Consider the following 26745-nt stretch of genomic DNA (forward strand, 5'->3'; position numbering starts at 1 on the left):
CCAGCTCCTTCAATCTTTCCTCATACGATTTGGTCTCCAGACCCCCCACCATCTTTGTCACCCTTCTCTGGACTCGTTCTAGCTTGTCTATATCCTTCTTAAAATGTGGTGCCCAAAACTGAACACAATACTCCAGGTGAGGTCTTACCAGAGCAGAGTAAAGCGATACCATCACATCACGTGATCTGGACACTATACTTCTGTTGATACAGCCCATAATTGCATTTGCCTTTTTAGCCACCACATCACACTGTTGACTCATCTTCAGCATATGATCCACTAAGACTCCTAGATCCTTTTCGCACATACTACTGCTAAGACAAGTCTCCCTCATCCTATAACCATGCATTGGATTTTTCCTACCTAAATGCAGAACTTTACATTTATCACCGTTAAAATTCATTTTATTGATTTTAGCCCAGTTTTCCAGCCTGTCAAGGTCATCCTGTATCCTGTTTCTGTCTTCTTCTGTGTTTGCAACCCCTCCCAATTTAGTATCATCTGCAAATTTAATAAGCATTCCCTCTATTCCTTCATCCAAATCATTGATAAAAATGTTGAACAAAACAGGTCCCAGGACAGATCCTTGAGGCACTCTACTTCTCACTCCTCTCCAAGAGGATGAGGAACCATTCTCAAGCACTCTAAGCTGTTCGAGGGAGGTGAGAACAAGAGACAACTGTTAGGCTCTCCAGAGGGATCTGTTGAGGCTTGGGCTAGTGGGCATCAACGTGGCAAAGGACTCAGAAGTTGGGAGCACTGCTGTCCATAGCACTGTCCAGGGGGTGGTGACTTGGAGGGACCCATGCTTGGGACCTTGACAACTCCCACCCCTGGTGGAGAAAACCATGTATTTCATCCTGAGCTACTTGATGGAGCAAAAGGATATAATGTATTATAATTGAGACCCAGTTTGGTGCAGTGGTTAGCAGTGCAGACTCTTATCTGGGAGAGCTGGGTTTGATTCCCCAGTCCTTCACATGCACCTGCTGATGTGACCTTGGGTCAGTCACAGTTCTCTCAGAGCTGTTCTCTCATAAGCAGTTCTCAAAAGAGTTCTCTCAGACCCAGCTACCTCACAGGGTGTCTGTTATAGGAATCAGAAGGGGAAGGCGATTGTAAACCACTCTGAGACTCCAAGCGAAGGGCAGGGTATAAATCCAGTTTCTCCTCCTTCTTCTATTAGGAAACTGGACATGTGTTTGTAGTTTTCTGCAAGTGTGGGTGGGTACCATTTGCCCACCCTTGCTCCTGAAATATCACCTCTGATCCCCTTTCAAGAGAAAGGAATGGAGGAAGAGATCTTTTTTTTTCTTTAACACTGCCAGGCCTATGGTCATTCTAATATCTTCTGGGAACAAGGCCCATTTCCTGTGAGAGTTTTCCCTCCATCCCTGCATTCACAGATGCAGATGGATAAAAAATTTCCATTGCAACTTTTGCTTTAAAACTAAGAATGGATGTTTTTGGCTAAGATTATAAAACTCCATTCCAAATACTGTCGATGTGACTGGGTTGAAAACGTTTACTGCTAACAGCTGTCTGGCTCATTTCCTCTTCTTCAGTAACAGGCACCACACTGTGTAGAAATTAAGTTGCCATCCTGTACTCACTTACTAGGAAGTAAGGCGCATCAAACACAATGGGATTTACTTCTGAGTATATGTGCTTAGGATTTCAAAGCTGGCCTGTGTTATGTATGGTGTGTAGCAGATGTTTAAAAGTCCATATACGATTCACAAGTATTTATTCATACAGAGCTGTAGCTGTCAACCTATCTTGTTTGTCATAGTTTTGCCAGAGTTGAAGGTCTTCCTTAGAATATTTGGGTTGAAGAGTTGAGGTGCCATTATGTGCTATCCTTTTGCATCAAGAAGTAAAATTTAGAGCATCCTCTTCTTGTTCAGTCCTGACTATGAAAGGCTGCAACCACACAGGTGCTCTGCTTCACCATGACTCACAAAGTGGAATAGTATTTTTTGGAGTATCCACATGACTTTGGCCTCCAATCATCCACTTTCCAGGATTTCTATTGCTTTGCTCCAGTTTTTCCTCAAACCAGCTTTGTTCTGATCTTTTCTGATAGATTGCCATTCAAGCAAGTTTGCACCATTTTTAACCTCCCACCCACAGCTACAGTTATGCTGTTTTTTCTGCTGTCTTCTCCTTGCAGCTGCCATTTTCTTTGCTGTACCACTGGATGGTTTTTTTGTCAGCTTAAAAAACCCACAATGATATAGCAACTACCTCTTTTTGAAAGCTGGCAAAAAGCCCTCCGTTGGCACAGGAATGGGGAATGGCAGTCATGAGAGGATGACCAAGGAAAGTATGGAGGAAAACCCTGCATGATGCAGAGGCATTTGCAGCAGGAATGGGTCCACAACAGAGGGCTTCCAGTGTCCTGGCCCCACTGATGGACCTCCTGATGGCACCTGATTGTTGTTGTTTGGCCACTGTGTGACACAGAGACCAATTTCACACTCACCTTACTCCGCCCTCACGTCCATCTTCTCTGCACGGCGCCCTCCCAATTTCCCACTATTTGGGCTGGGGCTGCAGCAAACATCGCAGTTTTCATACAGCAAACGGAAACTGCTAAAAACCAGTTTCCATTTGCTGCACAAAAACCGCAATGTTTGCTGCAGCACCGATGCAAATAGTGGGAAATTGGGAGGATGCTGCACGGAGAAGACAGACGTGAGGGTGAAGTAAGGGAGTGCAAAATCAGCCAGAGTGTTGGACTGGATGAACCATTGGTCTGATCCAACATGGCTTCTCTTATGTTCAGAGAGTTGTTGTCATGTGGATGCAGCCGTAGTAATTACAGAGTTGGACAGGCATCTATCATCCATGACCATGATGATTAAATCAAGAAATATAATCAGGAGAGTCCTTCTCTGTATCTAATGTTCTTTTTTTTGTTCGCAAATTAACCCTCAGTGGTTCCTGAAACGGCTTTAAACATTACCATTCTGTTTGCAAAATGTTCTGTTTATTTGATACATAGCTGCAGTTGTCAATATCTAAGAATCAACCTGTCCTTTAAAGAAAACAAATTTCCCTTCTTTATCACCGCTGTCTTCTTTAAATCAATACTGAGCAGAACAGCTTATATAAATATCAGTGCCTTTCTGATCTTGGATTGTAATAAACTAATTACCTCCTATCAGCACTTTTACTTTTTTGTTAAAATTGAACAGATATATGCTTCTCTTGCAGTGCAGTCCCTGTGCAGAATTAATCCAGGGTGTTGAAATCAATGTATTCAGATGGGAGTAACTGTGCACTGGATTTGTTTTATTTACCTCATTTATACCCTGCCTTTCTCCCTAGTGATAACACAGAGCAGCTCACACCATTCTCCTCTCCTCCATTTAGTCTTCACCATAAGTCTGTGAAGTAGGTTAGGCTGACAAGGGTAGAGCTGGCATCTCAGGATTCCAGCTAAGACCTGGTTCACACATGTGGGAGAATACAGAAATGAGATGCTACAATAGACTGTTCTATTTCATGTGTCTTCAGATGTTCCTTTGCAGAAAAGCTCATATAAGGAGAAAATCAGCACAGCAGAGAAATGAGACAAAAAGGAAATGTCATCAGGAGGTGAATTCACCCAAAACTCTTAGCAAAAACCAGAAGTGTCATGCACTGGCACAACTGCAGTACACCTGTCTCTACCCCCCCCCCATTCCTCCTAGTGTTTCCACCCATGGCAGTCAACCCTATGAGTTCCTCCACACACACTCCCCAATACCCTGCCCCATTTTTGCAATGGCTCCTCTGGTGACAACTTCCCACAGGTGCCTGGGTTTCACTATGCCAGTGGATTCTGCCCCCCTCCACTGTGACAGTATTGCACTGTATACTTGTTAAGGAATTATTAACTGTCCTAACCATGAGTGTAGTTCATGGCCAGGATATGATCAGAAATACTTTTTGTCATCCTTGAGGCATAATTTTTTTTAAAAATTTTTAAAAATTAACTTTTTAAAACTTTTTTAACTTTTTAAAAAATTAAACTTTAACTTTTTTCAATGCATGAACAGTTGCATAACAATTCTGTAAAAATACAATGCTTGAATAAAGTCTAATCAAACAAAACATGTAATGAATCAAAAGATCTATCAAAATGTGCAACAGGTTTAACCAGTGCCCAATAAAGTCCACTTAGGGTGTGGTCGCACGTACCATAAGTGACGACACAGCTCCGTCTGGCTGACGGATTAAATGTGTTCGTTCAGACATGCACATCTGGCAATCGAGCGTCATCCAGGGTCATTCCGACTTGCTGCGGATCAGTGCCGCGTTAATTTGACAGCACATAAAGTCCGGCCCTTTTTCAAAATAGCGGCACAAGATCGGCTTTTTGTTGTTTGGACAGCTCACGCGTGATACTGCCTCTCACCTTTAAAAAAAAAAAAAGCCCCAGCAGACATGCACATTGCCAGATCATCCGGGAATCTGAGGTGACGCTTCTGCTTCTCCAATCAACACAGGATCGGAGGGGGGGGGGAAACGTTATCCCACTATTCAGAACAGGAAAAAATTCTTTTTTTTCAATGTGGAGGATTTCAAGATATCATTGTCACTGCCAATTTCTAGGAAAATAATTCCTGGCAGTTCCGTGGTTTGGATCGGCAACGTTAATTCTGGAAACTTTCGCCCTTCCCCCCTGCCTCTGAAGAAAGTTTTGATTTCCCAGCTCCAAACAGTTGGGCGCATGTTCAATGGACCCCCTCTCCTCCCAGAAATCACCATCTGATTACGCATGCTCCAAGAAATGAGTGTGATAGTATTGGATGTCTGATCGCGCACAACAGAATGAATCACATTCTTGGATGCTCGTCTGAACTGCCCTGCATCGAATCAATATTCAGCAGTTCAGATTTGAGTGCTACACACACGCTTTTAATGGTATGTGTGACCGCACCCTTACAAAGAGTAGTAAAAAGAAATAGTTTATCTAATATGGTCAAACAGTGATAGGATTAGAACAGTGCCAAAAAACTGTACTTAGTTGGTATAGTTGTTTCTGGGTCATTCTTATTAGTTACATAGTCCTAGAATGGAAGCCATTGTTCTAGGAAAGGTGATTGATTGTAAAAAGTTGCCAGTAGATTTAAGTTGATCCAAAATAGTTTCCACGATGAAGAAATCCCAGATTTTATTATATCAATGTGAAATTGGCAGTAGGTCCTTATTTTTCCATTTAGCGGCAAGTATGGCTTTAGGAGGCAAACATTAGCTCTATCGGGCTGTTTCAGGCTGAGAAAATGGCAGAGGAGGAAGACTTAAATCCTTCTCATTGCATGCAGTGGTTCCAGTTGAATTGTGGCCATGCATGTCTGCTATTTAAAGAAAGAAACCACTGGGAGCTCCATTTGCAGAATTCTCAACGTCTTGGCTTCTTTGTCCCATCCTGTCCGTCCTGGCCACGAAAGAAGCTCAGAACAATCCTTTTAGTGTAAAACCAAAGCAACAGTGGCATATTTGCAGCACTAGGAGGAACAAATTACACACTTTCACCTTAGAGCAAAAGATTAAATTAATTCCCTCTTGTGTGAGAGGGAGAACATTCTTGCAATTCTTGCCCCAGTTTCTTGCCTGGTGTAAAAGCTATACAGCCCCCCTCCCCCGTTGATCTATCTTCTGCAAAGAGGAAAGCAGAAATCTGTGAAATTTGAGGGTATGATCTGAGAGTCTGCACTTTACTTGTCAGTCCAGCAGCCTGCAGTCTAATCTTAAAATGATATGCTTGCTGTCTCTTAGGAACTGAAGGCCCCACAACTCTTTCTCACCCTTAGGAAACAATATGGGTATATGTGCTGAAGGAAACTCAAAGTTCCCAGCCTCTTGTTTCCTTTGGATTTGATGTATGGTAAGAGGGGCACTTGCTAGAGGAGAGGACTGCTGGGTGGGAAGATGGCTTAACTCTTCCATATAAAAGTCTGGTGACACCTTACAGAGACTAACAACATTTATTTCAATGTGAACTTGTGTGAGTCGCTGCTTATTTTGTCAGGTATGCCAGTCTTCTCCTGAAAACGTGGGAGTCAGTTTAAAATGACTTGTCCTCAGCTAGGTTCCAAAATCATAAGGGAGTTTGTAAGCCAAAATGCCCTCAAAACGAGGTTGGGGAATTGACAGGTGGACACCTGGCTTAAAAAGGATCTTGAATCTATGTATACAGGATACACATCCAGAAATTATTGCTTAAAATTGCCAAGGACACTAATTAAGTAAAAACAATTAAAAATTTATTGTAGAAAATGTAGAACACACATACAAGATAATACATACATACAGTCCTAAGAAAAATAGAGAGAGATGCAGAGACAACACAAGGATGGACAAACAGGGTGATAATTACCGATCGTAGTCTTCAAGAAAAGCTCCAATGGTGACGAACGAGGACTAGGGGGAGGGAACCCTCAACTGATCAGGAATCGGGGATGTATCTAGACAGTGGAACTGGGGTACTGCTAAATGCACACCTGTGTGGAGCTGGGTCACAGGTTATAAGGACTGCCTTGAGCCCTTAGGGGATGGGAGGTACAGGGGTGGATGACAGTGGTCAGCTGGTACATGACCTCAGAAAAAGGGGAGGCTCTGCAATGACCATAAGGGCTGGACTTATGCAGTAGCCAATAGCCAGTTAATTGGCGGTCCCTGATTGGATGCTCATAGCTAGCCATTGACCAGACTTGGCCTTAGTTAACTGATAGGACTTCCAGGTAACAATGGGCCAAGGGGGAGGCTCCAGGACGACCATTAAGAGAAAGAATGGGAAAAATTATTAAGGGGGGGGGGTACTTAAGTCTATCAAACTTATCTAAAAAGGTGACAATAGATGGCCAAATTGCTTCGTAGGTAACACCTGATCTATACAACTGCCCCCAACTGGGGATTGGCAACTCTAATTCATGCTTGTATGAGAAATAAGCATGATAAACTATGTGACAATCCTGCTGATTCATTTCATTGTGCTTGTGTACGCTTATTTTGTAGAATACAATACACTTGGAATGCATGAGGTCAAATCCATACAATATTTTTCCCTATGGCACCCATGAACAGATTCCATTCAAGTGGGGCCTGCAGGGAATCCCATCTCTCCTCAACTCTCTCGCTAAGCCCAGTGTTCTCTCTGGCAGCCACTGCTGGATCCAGCTTGGATACTTGGATTGTTTGGTAGCTGCCGCCAGAGCTGCCACAGCCCCTGGGCTCTCTGATAGCCACTGGTGGGCCTGGAGCAGTCACCAGGCTCTTCCTGGGCTCTGCTGCACCATGGCTGGACACAACATGGCTCCCAGGCAGCACTGCTGATGGTAGCATGTCCAGTATGGCACCACTGTCATTGACTGCCAGAGGTCAACACTGTTTTACTTTTCAGGGGATTTAACCTCTCCCCACTGCATGTATTTTTTAAAAAATTTAATATTTTTCTGCAAATCTCAAGAGTGCCCCAAGTTTGCTGGGAAAATCTGTTTAGCCTCCACATGGCCGCAATCCGCAGATTTAGCTATCTGCAGATGGAGGCACTGGTGACTAATAGTATATTGCTTTTTCATGAATTAGTACAGTACTCTTGTTTCTCAATTGCATAATGCACACAAGATATTTTATAAGACAAATTATGCCTTTATTTTTAATAAAACACTCAGACCTAACTAGTAATCTTGAATGTTATCAGTGCCAGTATATCTTGTTTTGTAAGGGTGGCTTGTTCTTCAGCGGTGTAACTGCATCAGCAAGCTCAGAGCTTGGTATGTGCAGATATCTTGCAAGTATTTTCATCTTCACAAGTTTCTTGGTTTCCTGTATTTCTCATGCACTGACAAACATCTTTTTTCTGTGTTTTTCCCCTCAGGATAAACCATCAGATACTAATGTGGTGGAACAGAAGCCTGCAACTCTGTCTGTGGCACAACTAGCAGGGAAATTCCAAGATCAACCACCTGTTTCTGGAAAGGAGGTGAGGTACAATTCAGCCACTGAGGAATCTCAGGATAGACAATTAAGTGGTTGAGAAGTTTCTCTCCTGTGGCACAACAGCTTGAAGCTGCTGAGCTCCAGGCAAGAAAAGTGATTTCTTGCACAACTCAGTAGTCTAGGACTATATTTCAGTTGCTCTGACTGCTGAAATGCAGGATAGATTAACAGGAAGCTACTAAGGTATTGAATGCATTGTTATGAAGGCCAGATCTGACATAAATGTCACTTTGTGTGCCACTGTGTCAAGCAGGGGACCAGGGAGGGTTTCTACTGGCTGCAACCACTCTGGTAGAGTCTGTTTGGGAGGGCCCAGAGCACCCACCTGACAGCTGTCTTCCTTCTCAGCAACCACCTTTTATCTGTGACCAAAGAGGTGTGCAGACCCAGGCAGTATAACAACAATAATTTTATTATAATTGCTGAAGAACAAACAAATGAGTTTTAATTATTTAGTGCAACAGTGAACAAGGAAACAGTAAATATGGTGCAAAGAAAATAAAAGCCCTGACGCAACTAACGATACATTCCCTTCCTTCTGATTCCAACTGACTCACCACTCTTTAGATGAGGGAGCTCTCATGACTGCAGCCTTCCTCCAGCCCAGCCTTTCCAGAGAGAACACTCCTGATTACAACCTCTTCAGAGAGAACAACCTCCCCCTCTAGCCAGGTCTATTTATTCTTTCTTCCCAGGTCCCACCTCTCTTATCTCCACTGGGCAAGTTTTCCCTTCAAAACTGCTGCCCACACAATCAGAGGGACAGAAGAGATCCTGCGAAATGTAGGCCCTCTACCTACTCCAATACAGGCTTCCCTGGAGCCTGTAGGCCTCACTAGGCCTAGGTTCATGACAGCCACATAAAATGTAATGCCAGGTACAGAAGTAGGGTTGCCAATCCCCTGGTGGGGGCAGGGGATCCCCCGGTTTGGAGGCCCTCCCCTCGCTTCAGGGTCGTCAGAAAGCGGGGGGAGGGGAGGGAAATGTCTGCTGGGAACTCTGTTATTCCCTATGGAGATTTATTCCCATAGAAAATCATGGAGAATTGATCTGGGGCTCTGGGGTGGGGCACTGTTTTTTGGAGTAAAGGCACCAAATTTTCAGTATAGCATCTAGTGCCTCTCCCCAAAATACCCCCCAAGTTTCAAAAAGATTGGACCAGGGGGTCCAATTCTATGAGCCCCAAAAGAAGGTGCCCCTATCCTTCATTATTTCCTATAAAAGGAGGGAATTGAAAAGGTGTGCCGTCCCTTTAAATGTGATGGCCAGAACTCCCTTTGGAGTTCAATGATGCTTGTCACAGCCTTGATCTTGGCTCCACCCCTAATGTCTCCTGGCTCCACCCCCAAAGTCTCCTGGCTCCACCCCCAAAGTCCCCAGATATTTCTTGAATTGGACTTGGCAACCCTATACAGAAGATATAAAATTTATGAAGGACACTGGCAAATACAATTGATGATATTTTTACTCAAAATATGCACATGCTTAAAACATCAACACTTATAGTATTTCCTTAAAGTACCTCCCTGATACCCACCCTCCCACTTCCACTGCTAGGGTTGCCAAGTCCAATTAAAGAAAAATCTGGGGACTTTGGGGGCAGAGCCAGGAGACTTTGGGGGTGGAGCCAGGAGACATTGGGGGTGGAGCCAGGAACAAGGATGTGACAAGCATAATTGAACTCCAAGGGAGTTCTGGCCATCATATTTAAAGGGACAGCACGCCTTTTCAAATGCCTTTCTTCCATAGGAAATAATTAAGGATAGGGGCACCATCTTTTGGGGCTCATAGAATTGGACCCTCTGGTCCAATATTTTTGAAACTTGGGGGGTATTTTGGGGAGAGGCACTTGCTGCTATACTAAAAATCTGGTGCCTCTACCTCAAAAAATAGCCCCCCCCAGAGCCCCCAATACCCATGGATCAATTCCCTATTATTCTCTATGGGAATTGTTCTCCATAGGGAATAATAGAGTGCCTAGTAGACATTCCCTCCCCCCCAACACGCTTTCTAAGGGGGGGAGGGCCTCCATACCACGGAATCCCCCCTCCCTGCCCCCTCCCTCTCTCTCACACACACACACACACAAATACTTACCATACTTGGTCTTCTTCCAGCAGAATTTGCTCACTGTGAAAACGAAAGTAAGGCTGCACAGGAAAAGAAAGGGAGGGGCCGTTCCTGTTTCCTGTGCAGCCTTAAAGGAACACATTTTAAAAACGGATCCCAAGCTGTAAAACAACATGATGCCTACAGGTATGTTCTCTCTCTCTCCCCGCCCCCAGATTTTTTAAGAGCGGGGGAGGAGGCTGAAAATTCGGGGGTCCCCCGCCAGGGCGGGAGGGTTGGGAAGCCTATCCATTGCCCATTACTCATTAGCACTGGAACAGTATACAGAGACGTAATGCACAGCCACTGTCATCTGGAAATAAAGGTAATGACCAGTTGTTCATGGGCCAGGTAAGAGTCCTGGATGGGTCAGTTCCAGCTCGCAGTCTGACACCCCAGTCTGTTCTGAAAACAGAGCAGAATAATACAGGATGAGTGTTTTTATCTTTCCCATCATGTGCTGTATGGGATAGTGGGGGGATGCACGCCTCACACCATGGATCCCCTAACCCTAATGTTGGTCCTTCCAGGATCCTGTAAACTGTCAGTGGTGGGACCCCTTTGCAGTTTGGAAATTGCTTGGGAATGTAAAACTGGAGGAAGTGCCTTTTTCTGATCCTATGTAATCTCTTGCCTGAATCTTTTAAACTTCAAAATGCATAGGTTTTTAATATTGTGGGCTTACAGATGGAGGGGAATTAGGGTTGAGGAATGTGCACCTCCTGATCCTAATCTCCCTCTCATATTTATTATAAACTGGAAGTCTCTCAAGCAGGCCATTCTTCCTCTGTTCCCTTTTTCTTCCTGTTTTTATTGTAATCATGTGCTTTTCAGTATTCTGTATCTCCAGAGGACAATGAGCATAGGATTGCCAGTGCTTGGCAACTGGCAAGAGGGTTATGTGGAAGGGCAGCATCCCAGGAGAAAAATTAAAAAGAGAAATAAGGCCTCATTGAGTCACACGAAGTTCCTCTCATAGAGTACCTGGTAATTCCTAGCGTTACCCAGAAATAATAAAAGAATTTCCAGAAACGCTACGGTAGATCGGGGGTGGGGTGGGAGGGATTCCCTGCCAGGGACTTGGCACCACTTGCTGGGGATTTGTGGGAGATATTTTCTATTTACAGTCACTCTTTACTAGATAAAGTTTTTGCATAGGGTTGCCAAGTCCAATTAAAGAAAAATCTGAGACGGAGCCAGGAGGCATTGGGGGTGGAGCCAGGAACAAGGGTGTGACAAGCATAATTGAACTCCAAGGGAATTCTGGCCATCACATTTAAAGGGACAGCACACCTTTTTAAATGCCTTTCTTCCATAGGAAATAATTAAGGATAGGGGCACCATCTTTTGGGGCTCATAGAATTGGACCCTCTGGTCCAATCATTTTGAAAATTGGGGGGTATTTTGGGGAGATGCACTAGATGCTATACAAAAATTTTGGTGCCTCTACCTCAAAAAATAGCCCCCCCGAGCCCCCGATACCCACGGATCAATTCCCTATTATTCCTTATGGGAATCGTTCTCTATAGGGAATAATAGAGTGCCCAGTAGACATTTCCCTCCCCCCACGCTTTCTAAAGGGGGGGAGGGCCTCCAAACCAGGGAATCCCCTGCCCCTTCCCTCTCTCACACACACAAATACTTACCAGAACTTCTTCCTGCAGAATTCTACTTGCTGTTAAAATGAAAGCAAAAGAAAGGGAGGGGCCGTTCTCCATGGAAACTATTACTGACCCTTTCCAATGAAGCCTTTCCTGTTTCCTGCGCAGCCTTAAAGGCACACATTTTACAAACGGATCAGGAGCTCTACAACTATATGATGCCTACACGCATGTTCTCCCCCCACCCCCGCTTCTGGATTTTTGGAGAGCGGGGGAGGAGGCCACAAATTTGGGGGGCCCCTGCCAGGGCAGGGGGGTTGGGAAGCCTATTTTTGCATATTTGGGAGATCCCTACCTTGTTTGTGGTTACCCTGTTTCACTGCCATACTGAGAGGCACAAGGTCAGAAACTAACTTGTAAATAATGTTGAATTAATGCATGCTCTTGATTGTACAAGTGTATTTTGCACTTCTGTTGCATTTTTGCTATTGGACGAAACAAATGTCTCTCCAACAATGAGATTTTTTGTGTCTCAAACCCAGTTGGTAGTAGAGAGCCTGGGAGAGATTAGTAAACTCTTCAACGGTAAATGGAATGCCTTCACAGAAACTGGGAGATCAGAATTCCTGTACCGACAGAGCCCCACCACCACCACAATAAATGGTGCATCTGTTACCCATTTGTTTTAGTTAATTTTCCTAGATAGTATATTTATTGCTATAGTGCTTGCAGATAGAATGTGGTTTTGCAGCTGGCAAATGCACCAACTACATATTCCTGGTCATTCTATTAAGAATGAATGGCAAAAGTGCATTGTCATAGTTTCTATTCTTAGAAACTTTCTATTTTTATTTGATTTATGTATATGTATATACATACATGAATATCTGTGGAACAACAGATCTCTTTCATACAAACACAAACACTACCACACCTAGTTCATTTTTAGTCTTATATCTTTTGCAAACAAAGCAGTCCTCATTAGGGTTTGTAGAATCTTTCGGGCTCAAGTGCCGTGTTCTACTGGAGAATAGGAACAGAATAGGAAACTGCAGGAGAAACACAGAACAGTTTTTAAAAAGAGAAAAGGGGCTGATGTGAAATTATTCAGGAGGGTGTTTTTTATAAAGGCAATAGTATTGTATTTTAAAGCACAGTTTCTTGTATTGCACGGGTTTCTAATTTAATAACCTAGTCTTATTGCACTGCTTATTTTATGTTTTATGCTGTTTTGTATTTATATACCAATAGCTGCACATGGGGCCTCCATTTGTAGATATCTAAATCTGTGGATTCACACCAAGACTTTTCAGCAGACTTGGGGCATTCCCCAGGTTTGCAGAAAAATATTGCAGGGGGGCAGATTAAAATACAGGGGGGTTTAAATCCCACCCAAAGTAAAGTAGCATTCTCTATGCAAGTGCAGGGAATGCACTTACCGCAGATGCCAATGGTGATACAGGGGAACCTTGCTGGGCCCAGTGGTGGCACAGCCCAGGAACCCCCTTGACAGCTACTCTAACCCAACCATGGAGGCAGTGGACACCGGCTGCTGATCCAGGCCCAGCAGAGGAGCATGTTGGCAGCTGCTCCAGCCTGGCCACAGAGCTCAGTAGGAGGTAATGGACCCTGAAGCTGTTTGGTGACAAAGGGAAGGGATCCCCCCTCCCACTGAGCCACAAGGAGGGGCTCTGCAGCAGTGTATTGTGGGCATCATGAGTATCCATTTGTACTCTATAATCTGCTTTGAGTCTCAGTGAGAAGAGCAGGCTATATATAAAGTAAGTAAATTGTAAAGCATAGTGCATCAAGAGGAGGAGATGACTTTGGACTGTCAGGAGGAGCCGCACTGACTTTCAAACATATTTGAGATGCAGAAACGCTATTAAAATGTAGGTATGATTTGTTCACTACCAAATTTAATTAAAGGCACAGGGATCTGTACTGGGCCCTGTGGTGTTCAGTGTCTTTATAAATGACTTGGATGAAGCAATAGAGGGGATACTCATTAAATCTGAAGATCATACTAAATTAGGAGAGGTAGTAAATACAATAGAAAATTCAGGATGATCTTGACAGGATGGACAAGTAGGCTAAAATCTCACAAAAAGAATTTCAAAAGAGATAAATGTGAAGTTCTGCATTTAAGCAGGAAAAATCAAATACATAATTATAGGATGGGGAAGACTTGTCTTGATAGTAACGTATCTGAAAACGTTTGAGGGGTCTTAGTTCAGCATATCTGCATATGAGTCAGCAATATGATGCAGCTAAAGTCTCTCCGCTGAGTCTGAAAGTTTGTTGCCGGGGCAGTACATATATGAACTTTGCCTTCAAGCACTGTGCAGGTATGGGAGGAGACAGAGGAATTGCATCATTTCATCAGTGAAGTCACTGGTACTGTGCAGTAGATACCTATGACAACTTTGCAAGTGCTTTTCACACTGCACTCTGTAGCAGTCTGTAGCTCTCTGCAGGACAGCAAGGTTTGGAAATGCATATTTCAAACAAAATTGTGAAAACATAAGGAAGCACAAATAATCATTAAACTTGTTAGTGTGGGGAGGATCATGAAGGATGGTCAAGCCAGGGGCTTTTAGCAGAATAAGTATTCATAATTTCCTAACTCCGTCCCCCCACCCCCCAATCATCTCTGCTCTCAGGTTCTTTCCACACAAGCTGCAATTTGTTTTACAGTTTGAATTTCCTTCCTTCCTCTTCTGTCACTTGATTAGCTGTTTCTCTATTTTTAGATACCAGCCCCTAAACCAACCCGCCGAAAACCACCATGTTCCCTCCCTCTCCATGCACACAAGACAGAGCCTGGCCAGAATGGTGACCTTGTAAGTATCAGTATTCTGAGGAAAAGGCTGCAGGGAATCATTTGCTCTCCTTTTTATAAGATATAAGCAACTCTACATTTCTAAAGACTGCAGAGTCTGCTGTGGACTTTGATGGCCTGACCAGGTAGTGGCTTTGCTGTCATCTATACTCGTGTCTTTGTAATTAAAGTACAAACTATGAAAACAACTTCAGCCTCTAGTACTATCTCAGCCAAAGGAAAGATAGATAAGATATTGGATTTATATCCCGCCCTCCACTCCGAAGAGTCTCAGAGTGGCTCACAATCTCCTTTACCTTCCTCCCCCGCAACAGACACCCTGAGAGGTGGGTGGGGCTGAAGAGGGCTCTCACAGCAGCTGCCCTTTCAAGGACAACCTCTGCCAGAGCTATGGCTGACTGAAGGCCATGCTAGCAGGTGCAAGTGGATGAGGGTGAAGAAAGATGGGCATGCAAAGGAAGGGCAGCACTAATACAGGGAGAAGGAACAACATTTCCTACTTACAGAGCACTTTGGAGTAGCACTTGGGAGCCATGTAAAATATCAAAGCTTGTTAGATCAAGGGCTAATCAGGTCCTCCCAGTTGGTGTAGTGCCAGTTTGGTGTAGTGGAGAGCCAGTTTGGTGTAGTGGTTAAGTGCACGGACTCTTATCTGGGAGAACTAGGTTTGATTCCCCACTCCTCCACTTGCACCTTCTGGAATGGCCTTGGGTCAGCCATAGTTCTGGCAGAGATTGTCCTTGAAAGGGCAGCTGCTGTACAAAACTCTCTCAGCCCCACCTACCTCACAGGGTGTCTGTTGTGGGGGAGAAAGATAAAGGAGATTGTGAACCACTCTGAGACTCTTCTTCCCAGCCAACACAGAGTAGCCTAAGCTATGCATTCCACATATGCATAAATGTACCTGTCCTTGCTATGCTGAGTGATGCAGTGCCTGGCTAGGTGTGCGGCAGTTTGCACAAGCCTTCAATTTTTCCTGTAGACTTCTCTCGTTTTCATCTGACTGTTCCATGCAGAACCCACCAGCCAGGTCAGTTTTGCGGTTTTATTTAAAAGATCTGCCATTTGTTAAGTGCTCCTGGGAAAATATCATAGAAATAATCCATGTTGATCCCTTTTCCCTTTTATCTTGAGTCCTGGTTTTGGAAGGTCGACTTTGATGCAGCCGCAGCTTGTTGCGGTAGTGGGGGGGGGGGGGAGGGGGGAAGGGAACTTGTGTGTGAATTTTTAAGATAGTTTATCTGACATTTCAAATTTCCTTCTTCTAGACTGGCACACTTCAGTCTCCATTTCCTATGTGGCAGGCTTTTCAAACATTAAATCTCTTTACTGTGTTTTAAATCTTCAAGTTATAGATTGGGAATCTGTTCTCCAAAACGCCTAATTATAGGTTAATGTTTTCCCAGACCTATAATTTCTTTCTTTCTTTTTCTTTCTTCCTTCTTTCCTTCCTTAACTTATATCCCACTCTATCCCACAAGTGGGCTTACGGTGGCTCACAACATAAACTGGCTCACAAACATAAAAGCCAGTTGGATGCAGTGGTTAAGTGCATGGACTCTAATCTGGGAGAACCGGGTTTGATTCCCCATTCCTCCACATGTACCTGCTGATGTGAACTCGGGTCAGTCACAGTTCTTCCATCCTAGACCCTTGCCAGTCCGGCTTTCGTCCGGGTCATGGGACGGAGACAGTGCTGGTCGCCTTGGTAGATGACCTCCAGCGACATCTGGATCGAGGTGGTGTGGCGGTGCTGATGTTATTAGATCTGTCGGCTGCGTTTGATACGATCGAATATCAGCTACTGACCCATCGCCTCGCCGACGTAGGGGTTAGGGGGTTGGCCTTACAATGGCTTTCCTCCTTCCTCAAGGGACGGCGACAAAGGGTGGCAATCGGGAGTGAGCTATCCCAAAGGCACACACTCCCGATGTTATTCAACATCTATATGCGCCCCTTTGCCCAGATTGCTCGGAGGCATGGGCTTGGGTGTCACCAATATGCAGATGACACTCAGCTCTATCTGCTAATGGACGGCCGGCCTGGCTGTGTCCCAGGGAACCTGGACCTGGCTTTGCAGGCCGTGGCAATTTGGCTTAGGCTGAGTGGGCTGAAGTTGAACCTGACGAAGACAGAGGTCCTTTGCGTGGGTCACGGCGCTCTGGGGAGGGAAATTCCTCTCCCGGTTTTTGATGGTGTACCGCTGAAAGCGGTGCACCGGGTCAAGAGCCTGGGGGTTCTACTGGAGCCTTCATTATCAATGGAGGCCCAGATAGTAGCCACTGCCAAGTCGGCGTTTTTTCATCTGAAGTGGGCACGGCAGCTGGCCCCCTTCCTAGAGCGCCGGGACCTAGCAACAGTGATTCATGCAACGGTCACCTCAAGATTAGACTACTGTAATGCCCTCTACATGGGGCTGCCTCTGTGCCGAACCCAGAAGCTGCAGCGGGTGCAGAACGCAGCGGCTAGGTTGTTATTAGGGCTCCCAAAGTGGGAGCACATACGGCTGGGCCTGCATGGACTGCACTGGCTGCCAGTTATATATCAGGTTCGTTACAAAGTGCTGGTTATTACCTTTAAAGCCCTATATGGCTGAGGACCTGTCTACCTAAGGGACCGTCTCTCCCCATATGAACCCCAGAGAGCACTGAGGTCAGCGGGGAAGAACCAGCTGACTATCCCCGGGCCAAAGGAGGCAAAACTCCAAAATACTCGCACATGGGCCTTCTCTATTGCAGCGCCACACCTTTGGAACCAGCTCCCGGAAGAAGTGCGGGCCCTGCGGAGCCTTGAACAGTTCCGCAGGGCCTGCAAGACCATCCTTTTTAAGATGGCCTTTGCCGATTGAATGATCAAATGATTTGCTTAAAGTGACTTGCCATCATATTCGCTGATAGAATAGCACCAGAAATGTTGATTTTAACTTATAATTAGAATGTTTTTAAGATTAATGTTGTTTTAATATCCATTGCATAACTTACTGTATGAAATGCTGTTAGCCAACCTGAGCCTGCTTCGTCGGGGAGGGCGGGATATAAATAAAATATTATTATTATTATTATTATTATTATTATTATTATTATTATTATTATTATTATTATTATTATTATTGACAGAGCTGCTTTCTCAAGAGCAGTCCTTGAAAGAGGTCTCTGAGCCCCACCTACCTCACAGGGTGTCTGTTGTGGGGGAGAAGAGGGGAAAGGAGATTGTAAACCACTCCAAGACTCCAAGTGAAGGGCAGGGTATAAATTCAATCTCCTCCTCCTCCTGCTCCTCTTTTAAAATAACAAAAAAACCCCACACAAATAGCTAAACAATTTAAATGATCAAAAAAGATGCCACTAAATATATTCTGTAGCATTTTAAACAGATGGTGGTAAGCAGCCTGATTAATACAACACGCTCCCATATACAACAATATACAACACTCTACCATAGGTAATAAACAGTATCTGGAAGGCACTGGGCAGCTACCAAAGGGGAGGTGGAGATGGTTTAACACCTGCCACCTCACCCAAGGGCCTGGTGGAACAGGTCCGTCTTACAGGGTTGCCAAGTCCAATTCAAGAAATATCTGGGCACTTTGGGGGTGGCAAATACAATTGATGATATTTTTACTCAAAATATGAACATGCTTAAAACATCAACACTTATAGTATTTCCTTAAAGTATTTCCCTGATACCCACCCTCCCACTTCCACTGCTAGGGTTGCCAAGTCCAATTAAAGAAAAATCTGGGGACTTTGGGGGCGGAGCCAGGAGACTTTGGGGATGGAGCCAGGAGACATTGGGGGTGGAGCCAAGATCAAGGCTGTGACAAGCATAATTGAACTCCAAAGGGAGTTCTGGCCATCACATTTAAAGGGACGGCATACCTTTTCAATTCCTTCCTTCCATAGGAAATAATGAAGGATGGGGGCACTTTCTTTTGGGGCTCATAGAATTGGACCCCCTGGTCCAATCTTTTTGAAACTTGGGGGGTATTTTGGGGAGAGGCACTAGATGCTATACTGAAAATTTGGTGCCTCTACCCCAAAAAAACAGGCCCCCCCCAGAACCCCAGATACCCGCGGATCAATTCTCCATGATTTTCTATGGGAATAAATCTCCATAGGGAATAATAGAGTTCCTAGAAGACATTTCCCTCCCCTCCCCCCGCTTTCTGATGACCCTGAAGCAGAGGGAGGGCCTCCAAACCAGGGGATCTCCTGCCCCCACCTGGGATTGGCAACCCTACTTACAGGCCCTGAAAAATAGGTCCCGCAGGGGGGAGTATGTTCCAACAGGCCGAGGCCTGGGCCAAAAAGCCCTGAGCCTGGCAAGACTAAATGATGTCTCTTGGGTCAGGTATTACCTGGTGATGTGAATGAGTGGGACTGATGAATAGAATTGCTCTGTTCTTCTTAAAATTACATCATTTCTTGCAGAGAAAAGGACAGTGGGAAGGACAGTGACAAAATTTCCCCTAATACAGATTATAAACTTTCTTGGTGTTGTTTTGGTTTTTTGGGTAGGCCAAATGTTAGCTGTAGGGGCCACAAACAAGGATCAAAAGACAATATAAATCACAATTAAAATGCAAAACCATGTTCCCTTAGGGAGGGGATACTCAGCTCGTGTTTCCTGCCCTCCCTCTGATGGGCTCAGCAAAGTCAGCTGGAAGCTGCATGGAGGGAGGCCTGCGATTACAGCTGGATCCAGGCTCAATGGCCGACAGAGGAAGTATGTAGTTCACAGGAAGTGATTTTTGTAAACACTCTGATAAAGAGGAGTCCTGCAGCACCTACAAAATTTTTATAAACTTTTTTATATTGCATATTGTGTGTGTGTTTGCACCTGGAAGTCATGTCAAGCTCTGGTGACTGACCCCTACTGGGGGCCTGGAGGATATTCAGAGAGGTGGCTGAATATGGCCTGCCACCCCTGCCTTTCAACTGGGTATTTCAAGGAAGTCTCCCATCCAAGTACTAACTACAGTCAACCCTGTTTAGCTTCTGAAATCAGGCTTGTCTGGGCTATCCAGGTCTGGGGTTACCATAAATTTTTGTGAACTAAAGATCACATTAGATTCATGCAAGTTTGTGATAGAATTAAAAAATTGTTAGTCACAAGAAAAATTCCTGTTTATTTTTTGCTGCAACAGACTAACGCACTACCCCCTAGAACTAACTACTCATAGGCTTCCATCTAAGAACATAAGAGAAGCCATGTTGGATCAGGCCAATGGCCCATCTAGTCCAACACTCTGTGTCACACAGTGGCCAAATTTTTTTTATATGTATGTATGTGTGTATATATATATATATATATATATATATATATATATATATATATATATATATATATATATATATATATATATATATATATACACACATACATACACACACACACACACTGTGGCTAGTAGCCACTGATGGACCTCTGCTCCATATTTTTATTTAAACCCCTCTTGAAGGTGGCCATGCTTGTGGCCGCCACCACCTCCTGTGGCAGTGAATTCCACATGTTAATCACCCTTTGGGTGAAGAAGTACTTCCTTTTATCCGTTTTAACCTGTCTGCTCAGCAATCCAATGCCCACAAGTTCTTGTATCCTGGTATTTGTTAGCCCACTAATCTTCCAACAGTGTGTAGCCCAGTATTACTAATGCCATACTGAAGGTGCTGGAGTGTAGAGATGGTAGTTTGCCTAACTAAGGCTATGAGCTCATGGCTAGGGTTGCCAGGTCTGTGGTGGAAAATACCAGGAGTTTTTGAAGATGGATCTGGGAGAGGGCGGGGTTTGGGGAGGGACCTCAGCATGGTACAATGCCATAGTGTCCACGCTTCAAAATAGCCATTTTCTCCAGGGGAGTTGATTTCTGCCAGCTGGAGATTGGTTGTAAAAGCAGGAGATCTCCAGACCCCACCTGGAGGCTGGCAACCCTACTCACGGCTGATATTTGAACTTGGGTCTTCCCAGCTCACTGCATACCTTTAACCACCATTACTCCATGAAAGGAGGTATGCAGACCTGGAGAGTTTTACAGTAATGCTCCTTGAGTGCTCTGCCCCTGGTGACATTGTCCTCTCTAGGCCTCATATTTTTCTAATTCCAGTCACAGTCAGAAGGCAGAATTCTATAAGAGGTTGGAGTAATTGGCCCCTCTTCTCCCTCAAGAATGTCATAAAGATTATCAGCTTGTTCACTCTTTCTTATTTATTTACTTTACGTATTTGCTTATTTTGTTTACTTGTTTTATTTATTTGTCAGCTTTCTCCCTATCAGCATTCAAGGCAACTTTCAATAAAAGATAAAATATTTAAAAAACAGTAAAAACAGTGAATAAAACAGCAATTATAAAAAGGTCACAATTCTAAAATTCCAATTAAGACTGCCAATAAATAAACAAACTAAAGCAGTGAAATGCAATCCTAAATAAAACTATCTTCAGCTTACCTTCTGAAGATTGACAGTATACACCTCTCTGGGAAGATTATTCCATAACTGTGGGGCTGCCACTGAAAAGGCCCTCTCCTATATGCCCACCAGACAAGCTTCTTTGATTGGTGGGATAGTCAGAAGGGCCTCTCCCTGCAGTCTTAATTCCTAGGCAGGAACGAATGGGAGAAGACAGTACTTTCTTCAGCTTTCCTCCTGCACCCAGCCCTCTTGTGTGGTCAGTCATCTGTTTCAACTGCTTCTTATCTCTTTTTCTACAGAAACCTTCTCCAAATACTTCTCATCCTCCAAAGGTAAAGGTAAAAAGCTCTCCCATGATTGAAAAACTTCAGGTAAGACCTTGCTGCCTTTTTCATGTCAACTTAGACCGATTTCGCACTCAGCTTACCCCGCGGTCACATTCCTCTTCTCTGCGCAGTATCCGTCGAATTTCCCGCTATCTGTGCTGGAGTTACAGGAAGTGCCACAGCTTTCACGCAGCGAACGGAAACTTGTTTTTAGCGGTTTCCATTTGCTGTGTGAAAGCCACGACACTTCCTGTAACTCCGGCGCAGATAGTGGGAAATCTGATGGACGCTGTGCAGAGAAGAGGAATGTGATTGTGGGGTGAACTGAGTGCGAAATCAGTCTAATATTATTTTGGCTTTGTTCATGACCTTTTCCATGCCAAGCCACTAGAATGTATTCTCTTGATTGAGATGCTGGAAAAACTATAGAACTATAACTGACACAAGAAGCGTCGCTGGGTTCCCAGATATTCAGAAAGGGCAGTAGTCAAATCTTCTGTGCCCCAGATTATCTGTTGAGATGATGCCAAGAGAGAAAATAATCTCTAGGTTAAGAGCTTTGAGCCAGTAAAACAGGCCAGCAATTCAATATCTCTAGGTTGATAATCTTTAACCATCTTAAAACACGACCAAATGCATTTCAGCCTCCAAGGACTTCTTCAGTGGTCCCATTATTGTATACATGCACACTATGATATTTAAATATGTGTTAATGCCATAACTATTCAATAAATTGTTTATTTTTCATATATAAATTATTGAGTAATTATATTCTTAGAGAGAGATTGAATTGTTGATCCTGTTTTATTGGTTTAAGGCTCTTAACCTAGAGATATTGAATTGTATCATATCAGTTCTAATATTCGCTACTTCAAGGGTGGAATATACCTATGTTTTCAAAGTAGATTTTTCGTTTACTTTGTAATGAATATATAAATACATTGTTTATTTCTCATAATTTTCTCTCACCCAACCTTTGGCTACCCAATTTTGTTGTTTCTTTGGATTGGCTTTTTCCTCCTTCTGTTTTAGTGTGTTACCAAGAGAAACATTAGTTGATAAAACAAATACCAGATCCAGCTGTGTTGGTCTGAAGCAACAGAACATTTGAGTCCAGGGGCATCTTTTAGAGCAACAGTTTTATTCAAGGTATGAGCTTTCGTGTGCATGCACACCTTCAGATATCTGAAGGAGTGTGTGTGCACATGCAAGCTCATATCTTGTATAAAACTTTGTCCATCTCAAAGGTGCCACTGGACTCTTATCTTTGTTCTAAAACAAATGCTAATCATTTTCAGTGCAAGGGCTCCCTCTTGTGGTTGTTGTTAATAAAAGTGATTTCCAAATGGCAGCCAAGACAGAAACTTGTGTTGTTTTAATCCCACACTTTCCCCCAGGAAATTAAAATATCCTCCATCCTCCATAACAAATAGGCTCAGCGAAGTGTCCATGAGTTGCCCAAAGGTACCTAGTGAACTGAGTAGGGGTGTGTGAAAAATTTCATAATACATAATTGCATAATAAATTTCATAAATGTGTGATAAACTTAATACATTTTGAAAGTGCATTTTGCCATAGGGCACCAAGAAACAATAATGCACCATACAGGCTGAGGCATTCTTAAATTAAGATAAAGTTCCATTGGTTCATCATTTTAGGGATGATGGTGTCAATGTATTATTCAGTACAATTCACACCCACAACAAATGAGGCTTTGGAAATAAGTGGGGTGACAATATGAAGCCAAGACTTTAACTCTTGGGAAGGAAGCTGAAAATAATGACTTTTCTCTTCCTCTTTGCAGGCCAATCTGGCATTTGCTCCAGCTTCATTACTGCCAGGTGCTTCTCCCAAAAGTCCTGGCCTAAAAGTGATGGTTTCTCCATTTAACAGCCCACACACTACTCCCAGCTGCCCGCAAATTCAGCCTCATGCAAATGAATCAAAGGAGACACCAGCTAGCTTTGATCAACCACCAGAGGGCACTCATCTTCAGTTTTATAATAAGGTATGTTCAGATGGAGCTTGTATGCCTCTTGGTAGGTACTGGATTTTGTTTTTACTAAAATCTGGATTCCAGTCATGAAGTCCAGTCTTGTTAAGTTGGTCTGAACAGAACAAGCAGAATTAACCTTTGTTGGTCTTAAAAGTGCCTCTGGACTCATAATAAGATAGGGCACATGATAATTTTACCAATGCCAAACTTAAAACCAGATCACTGATATGATGAGTCACATGAGTTAGTTCCATACTAGCTGTTTAATTTTTAAGTCATAAATTGTTCACTCAGCTTTTAGGAAGAATCAAGATTTTGTGATTGCCAACTTGCTTCATTTTACTGGTTTTCATGCCTTTATAAAGAAGTGGTCTCGGGTAGTTTTTTTTAAAACTTAAATTCTAATTACAGCACCAGTTATCTGGTATATACTATGTAAGTGCTACTAAGGCCTGCTGTCCCTTAAAATTTTGTTGCTTCACTTATTGTTTTCAGCCACTTCTGTTTCTCAGTTTTATTCGTTATTTCCTGTGTACTTTAAATTGCTTTGGCTTTTCTGAATCAACCTTTAACTAGTTCTTATTCCTAAAATGAGATTTAGCTACTATGTTTCTCTTTGCAGCCAAAGCAGTTGCACTATTATTATTTTTTTACAAAAAAATTACTATAGTTGTATGATTAGGAAATTATAATATGAAGCAGGGCTTTTTTTGAGGAGGAACACACAGGAACGCAGTTCCACCTGACTTGGTGTCAGGTTGTGTAGCCTAATATGCAAATGAATCCCTGCTGGGCTTTTTCTACCAAAAAAGCCCTGACATGAAGAATGAAAAAGAATCAGCAAGCAAGTGAAACAGTAATTAAAGTCCTTCTCCACAGAGGAACAAGAACAAATTCAGTATTTATTCAGGAATACTGTGGCCACTTTTCATTCTTCTAATCATATCCAACATTCTCCTGTATTTTGCCTGCTATCTCCTTTGCCTCTTCTTCCAACCCTAAAATTGCACTTTGGACTTGAGCCCTGCTTGTCTCTTTGTGGATACTGGATTTTGGTTTTGCTAAAATCTGGATTCCAGCCAAGAAGTCCAGTCTTGTTAAGTCATCTGAGATCCCCGATACCAAACTTATGTGGGAAAGAAAGGCCTAAGGTGTATGGTATAATGGCGAGGAGAGAGAGAGAAGACCTGGAATTCATAGTTCAACACAAGACCGTCAGCATCCAAACACTGAACTCATAGTATTTCATTCCATTAATCCAGAATCAAAAATAAAACACTTGAGTGATTTTTGACTCAAGAGAATAAGTCAAGATTCATCTGTTTTCAGGAGTCACCTAGTTGTTTATCTAAGCAACAATGTTTCATTTGCCAGAATTTTCACATAAAGTTGATTACATAAAATAATCTGCTTATTGCTTCTTTTTCTGATAAGGGGCAATCTTATTTGTCTTGTGAAAGAAATGTGGTGGAAAATGAAGATGGCTGAACTAGAGCATGATGTAGAACAGAACTAGAACATGGCTGATAAGATGGGCATAGAAACACCTGTTAGATATCGTTGCTGGCATTGCAACATCAATCTAGTTCACACTTTTCAATCTCAGTTTTATCATCCATTCTAGGTACGAACACGAGGATCAATGAAACGCAGGCCACCCTCTAGAAGATTTCGAAAGTCACAGTCAGAGTGTGATGACCAGGATTTTCAGGTGACTGTTTCACCTCAGGAAAATGGTGCCAAGGAAGAAGAGGATGAGAATGGTTTATTCATGGACAAGAGTAAGACTGTGAAATCACTCTCTCCCACTGTAGATGGAATAGATCACAATATGAAACAAAACAGGAGCACATCTGATGAAAAAACCCTATCATGTCAGAGATCTGGAAGAACTGCAAACAAAGAGAGAGACATGGGAACAGAAAAAGGGACATTAGATAAGGACAGTGAAGAAGAGAAGCCTCACCAGAACCTTGCAGAGGAAAACCCATGTGAGAACATTGAGGAGGACAAGGAGAGAAATCCAGGTAGCAGCACTGCAGAGAATACTTTGCTGAATAGGGAAGATGGCAATGCTTCTGACCAGGAAAACAGAGATAAAGGAAAGAGGAAAGATAACTTCTTTAACAGTGAAAACACACAACAGGGATCAGACACAAAAGACACTGGGACTCCACAGTCTGCAGGAAACATGGAAACTGCAGCAAGCACCAGTGTGTGATAAATATAATACAAGAACTGGCTGTATACTGTAGGAGGGCACGGAGATAAAGGTAGGATTCCCAACACAGTGCTTGCTTCTGAATGACCTCAAGCTCATTTTAATATAAAAATTCCAAGGCTGCCAGTATTATTCTTTTCCTTTTGGCAGTCCTTAGGCTCTTTACTGAGCAAAGCTGGTCAACTTGAATGGAAAACAGCCTGGTACAGACAATGCTAAGCTTCTCAAGCTGGTGATTCTCCAAGAAGAAAGATGAAGAAAAGTCTTCTCTGTTCAGTTACAGAAAACAGCAGCTGCTGAGGCGTCACATTTCACTCCACTGTCCAGCTCTAACAGTAACAGCATTTTTTTCAAATGGAAAGAACTCTAATGCATTTAATTACATTTTTTTGATTAAAGTGGACATTTCCAAACCTCTTGTGGGTCGCCTGCTGTAATTCCACTGCATGCATGCCAATTACACGGTCACCCACAAAACCACACAGAACAGTCCTTTTCTGGTTTACTTTAGGGACTATGGGATAATTTACATGAGTGGTATAGGAAACTTTCTATTTGGTAAGATAAGAATGAGACTGTTATCCTTCAGTTTTTCTTGCTTTGCTGGGTGTGGGGTGGGCTGTGGGTGTCTTCACACATGACGTTTAAATTAACTTGATCTCTTTTAGCTCAGTTTATCCGATTGTCAGATTGTTATTTATGTAGATTGGAAAGTCTAAGAAATTGTCCTTATGGTCCTTATGAAAGGGAATTGTCCTTATGGTCAAGATAGGGTTTACATTTGTTTTCTTTAAGATCTCAAGTGAAGCAGCATCCACATTAAACCGTAAGTGCAGAAGAAGCCATATCTTGTGAAGTTCAGCTCTTCCACTCAGGAAGCCAATACCGGTAACTGTATAAGAAAATCTAGTATATTGCATCATCATATTGTCAGAAACAGATGGCAACAGCATGTCAGCTGCTGATAGTAATCTGAAGTAATGGCTGCCATGTAAAATAGCAGCATGAGAGAAGTATCTTCGGTAGAGGGATAATATTAAAAACATTCACACTGTTATTGACTGTCTCCTTGGGTTGCCAACTGCCCAGAGAAAAATGTCCTAAAGAGGCTTAATGGGTTGATATTTGCTGGGTGATGTTGTTTACCTCCAAGCCACAGAAAGTTTCACTTGCCACATATCAAGCCTCTATTAAAGATACAGAACATTATTCTTCAGCTCTTTTGGCAAACCTATTCCAGACAGAAACTT

At 43.2% G+C, this 26745-nt stretch overlaps 1 protein-coding gene across 4 annotated transcripts in view; it reads left to right on the forward strand.

Annotated features, from left to right (window-relative positions):
• The window catches only part of RCSD1 (RCSD domain containing 1), a 58078-nt gene that overhangs the window by 22834 nt on the left and 8499 nt on the right, over window positions 1–26745 (forward strand). For 2 of the 4 annotated variants that reach the window (XM_060234480.1, XM_060234476.1), the window contains 5 exons: window positions 7871–7975; window positions 14456–14545; window positions 21252–21323; window positions 23083–23286; window positions 24899–25908. In XM_060234480.1, coding sequence (XP_060090463.1) covers window positions 7871–7975; window positions 14456–14545; window positions 21252–21323; window positions 23083–23286; window positions 24899–25495 — 1068 coding nt within the window. In that variant the 3' untranslated portion in view covers window positions 25496–25908. Of the gene's footprint in view, window positions 1–7870; window positions 7976–14455; window positions 14546–21251; window positions 21324–23082; window positions 23287–24898; window positions 25909–26745 lie in introns of those variants that run through there. The other 2 variants (XM_060234482.1, XM_060234481.1) reach the window with 2 other exon arrangements.

Source organism: Heteronotia binoei, chromosome 3, assembly GCF_032191835.1.
Source record: "Heteronotia binoei isolate CCM8104 ecotype False Entrance Well chromosome 3, APGP_CSIRO_Hbin_v1, whole genome shotgun sequence".
Taxonomy (NCBI): Eukaryota; Metazoa; Chordata; class Lepidosauria; order Squamata; family Gekkonidae; genus Heteronotia; species Heteronotia binoei.